We start from the raw sequence: 5404 nt of genomic DNA, 5'->3' as shown, positions 1-5404 counted from the left end.
GGGTGTTGCTTTGATGTGTCTACGGTGTTCTAAGTGATTGTCTATGCAGTGAGTGTTGCCTATTCTAAGAGTGTTGCTATGAAGTTGCTAGAGTGTTTCAGGTAGTTTCCAGAGTGTTTAAGTGAGTTTCTGCTTAAAACAAGAAAAAAAATGAATAAATAAATATAAAAATCTGGTCTGTCAAAGAAAAATAATCGTAATTCAAAGGGAAAACAAAATTATTTTTCTTATCTCATTGACATCATTTTCTTGTTTTAAGCATAAACTGTAATGGAATACAAGACAGAAATACTAATTAAGACAATATTTTTTGCAGAGCTGCATTCCAGTTGCTAGGGAGTTGCTGTGCTGTTGCTAGGGTGTTCTGAGTAATTGTTAGGGTGTCGTTGTTGTAAGTGGTTCTAATGCCAGGTTCAGACTACACAATATTTTTGTCGGTCACGATCGTGATGTCGTGAAGCATTGCAGACGCAGAATCGGTTGTCGTCCTCTATGACACACTACACGTGCTGAAACGATGGAATCTTGCGTCCCGACGCCCATTGTCGTTTACGAATTCCCACGACACCCTACTTGACGTGCTTGACGCAAATCGTGGCAAAATCAGGCTAAAATCATGTAGTCTGAAACGGGCATAAGTGCATTCTGGGTGGTTGCCATGACACTGCTTTGTTCTGTTTTGAGTGTTTTTCTGTGTTGCCAGGTTGGTTGCATGACGCGTTACACACTGTAGTGTAAGCGATCTAAACAAACCTCTAACCCCATGTTTGAGAAGTAGCAACAGTGATGCTTGAGCAAGTAAACACTAGGACATGAGAGCTGTTTTAAGCAGATGATTTTGTTGCAGTGCAGCTGTATCTGAACATCTGGACGCATGCAGCTGCGAGTCTGTCTCGGTTAACTGTCCCGAACGCTCATTCCCAGAGCTGTTCGTGGAAGACTTGAGCTCCAAATGACGTCATCGGCGCAAGATGACAGCGGGACATTTTGGCTTCACTTTTCTACAGTGGAAGGAAGCGGAGACGCGTCGTCCATCTTTTTTACAGTCTACGGTCAGAACTGAGGCAAAACATGTGGACGTCGTCCCAAATGTGATGCTTTGACTTGTTCATCATGAAAGTTTCTGAGTTCGTGTTTGTGTCGAATCAAGCGAAGATGCTTCTCTGATGGGCCATCAGTGCCGTCTGACTCTCTCGTCCTCTCTTTTTGTTTGTCGATCGTCCCCTGGTGGCTGGCGGCAGTATAGGTCATAAACCACGCCCTCTCTATGTAAACCAATGGGTTGTGGGGAAGAAAATCAAATTACACTTCAAATAATTTTTTTGTTCCCATCTTTTTAAGTAGTTCTTATCACTCTGATGTATGTTCAAGTGTTCATTTTTCTAAAAAGTTTATTTTGGTTAGTTATTTGATGCTATACACATAGGGTGTGGCGGTGCAAGATGACAGCGGGAACATTTTGGCTTCAGTTGAAAGGAAGCAGAGATGAGTTGTCCATCTTTTTTTTTTACAATCTATGGCAAAACATCTGGACGTCGTCCCAAACGTGATGCATTGACTTGTTCATCGTGAAGATTTGGTGCTTGTGTCGAATCAGGCGAAGATGCTCCTCTGATGGGCCATCAGTGCTGTCTGACTCTCTCGTCTCCTCTCTTTCTTTCTCTCCATCCGCACCTTCCAGCAAACAGCGCTCAGCACAAGCAGCACCAGCCCGGCCGAGAGCAGCACCAGTCCGAAGTATGATATGGTGGAGCCGTGCGAGTTGAAGCTGTACGCGACGGCCGTCACTACGATCCCCGCGATCAGGACCACCACGCCGAACGGCACGGTGCAGCGGTAGCAGGACAGCTCAGCTCCGCCGGTGGCCGCCGTCAGGTGCCCCTCGTTGACCAGGGGAATGGTGACGGCCAGCAGCTGCGGTTGTGGAGGCTCATTGTTGTTGGTTTTCTCTTGCAGGATTCGCTCGGGAGCTCCGGGGATCGTCATGGTGTCTTTCACCAGCTCGGTGGGCATCGCAGGGTCGAGGGTCAGTGTGTTTCGAGGCATCAGCCGCAGTCTCTACTGTGCCGGTTCACTGTGTTTCCTCACCGTTTCCACACCTAGAGGAAAAACACAGCAAGTTTATTCATATAGGCATGATAAAGGGGGGTTGAGGGGGACAATAATAAAACATTGCTTTTTAGTTTTCAAAACCATTTAAAGGTCACCCAAAAATTAAATTTCTGTCATAATTTTTCACCCTCAAGGTGCTCCAAACCTGTATGAGTTTCTTTCTTCTGTTTAGTTTTTTTGAAGAAACCCACCAAAATGTGGTTGCTAGGGAGTTGCTTTGCAGTTGCTAGGGTGTTCTGGTGCATTGTTGTTGTTAACTAAAAATAAGTCTATTAAAATCAGTAGTAAGAAGTTACTTAACCTACTTACTTACTAAGAACTAAACATAAAAGAAACTTGAAAAATTAGAAAGTCTGCCTTAGAAATGTCTAATTCTACTTGCTTTAATTGAAAAACTAAAATGACTAAATCTAAAACAAGAATAAATGTAATTAAAGTTATATATAGAAATATTTTTTAAAAACAATAATAAAAATTATAAAAATAATAAAGCCAAAACCACATAACAAAATTACCAAAATATGTAAATATAACGAAATCAAAGCTAATTAAAAATATAAATAAATACTATAATAACATATAAATAATACTAAAATAACACTGCCTGGGTGGTTGCCAGGGTGCTGCATTCCTGTTGTTATGGCACTTACCCAAAGAGCCATAGCAACCGGAATGCAGCGCCCTGGCAACCACCCAGGCAGTTGCTAGGGAGTTGCTAAGGTCTATGGTTGCTAGAGTGTTCTGGGTGAGTGCCATAGCAACCAGAATGCAGCGCCCTGGTAACCACCCAGGCAGTTGCTAGGGAGTTGCTAAGGTCTATGGTTGCTAGAGTGTTCTGGGTGAGTGCCATAGCAACCAGAATGCAGCGCCCTGGTAACCACCCAGGCAGTTGCTAGGGAGTTGCTAAGGTCTATGGTTGCTAGAGTGTTCTGGGTGAGTGCCATAGCAACCAGAATGCAGCGCCCTGGTAACCACCCAGGCAGTTGCTAGGGAGTTGCTAAGGTCTATGGTTGCTAGAGTGTTCTGGGTGTTTGTGTGTGTGTGTGCGTGTTGCTAGGCTGGTTGCTGAGGTGTACCAGGTGTTTGTTTGTTTATGAGATGTATGATGAGTCACACACTGAAGTTTAATACTAAGTGTAAGTGCTAGCGATCTAAACAAACCTCTAACCCGATGTTTGAGAAGTAGTAATAGCGATGCGTGAGCAAGTAAATGCTAGGATGTTTAGAGTTGTTTTGGTTTTCAGACGGGAAGAGCCCCACGGATCTGCTTTCTGAGTGCAGACGCAGGCTGAGCGAAGTCTGAATGACGCAGAGAGAGCTGCCACATTCCCTGGAGAGCTCGCCGTATGGCATTACAGACTGGCCCGTGAAACACGAGCGCCGTATAAATTAACAGCCATTTCTCAAGGGGCTTTTTCTTAAGAGGGTCAGCAGATCTGCCAAACGCCCGCAACTGTCTTCGCTCTGACCGATACACATTACAGCTGCAACGTTTGGCCTGGATTTCAACCCTCGTGTGCTGTTTAGATTCACTTCAATACTTTTCCATTTAGATCTTCTTCAGTGACCCAATACACTGTAAACACGATATGATAAATAAGCCATGGTAACGTGTTTTTGCATTACTTTGACTCATCAAATCAATTTACCAATTCTAACTTAATTTTTTTAAGTTATACAAGTTTCAATAAAGCCAGCTTAATATAATTGAAGTTAAAATGACTTATATAGTAAATTAAAGTATTTTAAAAAGAAACGGATGGATATCATTGCATATTAGTTTTTAGCCTATACTGAACATGCAATTTTCAGAAAAGTGCTACCCAGAGTAGAAATGTTGCTTTATAGCAAAAACACAATACAATAATACAATAAAAATATAATAAAATCCAAATAGACTGGCAGACTCATTTATAAAATCTGAAAATTGCATTTACAGCCCAAACAAAACCGTTGTTTTTTTTTTTTTTTAAGTTGAAATCTTGCTTATCATGAGTTCTCATAAAAGTAGAAAAAGTCATAAAATATCAGTCTTATAGTTTAATGTTGCGGTACGTTTTTGAGTTTATAATTTTTCGTCTGTTTATAATGCTATAGAAATGACTTTGTATGTTAAAACATCTGTTTTGGTCACTTAAAATACAGTTTGTATCATTATTTTTTCATTGCATCTACATTTAAAACTGATTTTGTTCTCTTTTTGAAAGAGGTCAATAGTAGTTTAAATGCATTTGTGCAGGATTTTATATGTATTTTAAATATTATATATATATATATAATATTTAAAATATATATATATATTGCTTTGTTTTTTAATGCAATAGAAGTGACTTTATATGTTATATCTTGGTCACTTAAAATACAGTTTTTATCATTATATATTCATTGCATTTACATTAAAACAGTTTTCGTTGTCTTTTTGAGACGGTTCACTCGTTCACCAATTGTACAATGAAAAAAAAATGGTTTGCATACAATTTTCAATCGAATTGCTAGTAGATTTCACAAATAATTATAAAGATACGTTAAGTGACACTGAATTAAGCATGCAATTTTTTACTAAAATATGAAATAGTATTTTCTTGTAAAACACTCCAATAATCTTTGTTTTATTTACAACGTTTTTATGGTGTATGTCAGAAAATGCATGCAAGAAGGCTGCAGAAACATGAGCAGCACATTTACAGATATAATAATTAATTGTCACTCATTTAAATCCTAAATGTGAGTGTGAATTAATGATGCATGGTGAGTTTGCTGCATGCATGAAGGTAATCTGAGAGCGGGGTCAAGTCATTCACCTCACACGTGTTTTCCATGCTGCCCTCCAAAGATCCTGTTCAGCAAACTGAAGAAGTGAAAGTCCCGTTCTACTCCAAACACAGTCCGCTGGTGAAGCTCTCCTGTGAGAGGCTGACTGTGTGTGTGTGTGTGTGTGTGTGTGTGGCACTCATTCACTAGATGTGCGTCTGTGTTTCTCCTCCTCCATGTGAACTAACACTGCTTCAGTCTGAACTCAGGGGAGGAGCATAAGCGGCAGGTTTGACCATCTCATGGAGTCTTTTGCAAACCTTATAATCTGCCTTTATGATATAATCTGATGGCTGGTCACAAAATAAAGTTTATTGAGAGCCACTAAAACTATATCACTCTGGTTGAGTGTATTGGTAGAATTAATTTTGGTTAAAGGAATAGTTCACCCAAAAATTTTAATATGCTGACAATTTACTCACCCTCACTTGAGTTAGTTTCTTCATCAGACCAAATTTGTAGAAGTGTAGCATTACATCAC

At 40.1% G+C, this 5404-nt stretch overlaps 1 protein-coding gene across 1 annotated transcript; it reads right to left on the bottom strand.

Annotated features, from left to right (window-relative positions):
- Positions 1–447: 447 nt before the first annotated feature.
- On the bottom strand, positions 448–5064 carry LOC107696362 (transmembrane protein 100-like). Its single transcript, XM_016496660.1, has 2 exons — positions 4914–5064; positions 448–2099 (listed from the first exon to the last, which is right to left on the bottom strand). Exon 2 carries the CDS (start codon positions 2044–2046, stop codon positions 1594–1596), a length of 453 nt encoding a protein of 150 aa, XP_016352146.1. The 5' UTR covers positions 2047–2099; positions 4914–5064; the 3' UTR covers positions 448–1593.
- Positions 5065–5404: the final 340 nt, after the last annotated feature.

This window comes from Sinocyclocheilus anshuiensis, unplaced genomic scaffold, assembly GCF_001515605.1.
Source record: "Sinocyclocheilus anshuiensis isolate Anshui unplaced genomic scaffold, SAMN03320099.WGS_v1.1 scaffold62, whole genome shotgun sequence".
NCBI lineage: Eukaryota > Metazoa > Chordata > Actinopteri > Cypriniformes > Cyprinidae > Sinocyclocheilus > Sinocyclocheilus anshuiensis.
The sequence above is the reverse complement of the archived record's forward strand: the minus strand, read 5'-3'. Positions and strand labels throughout refer to the sequence as shown.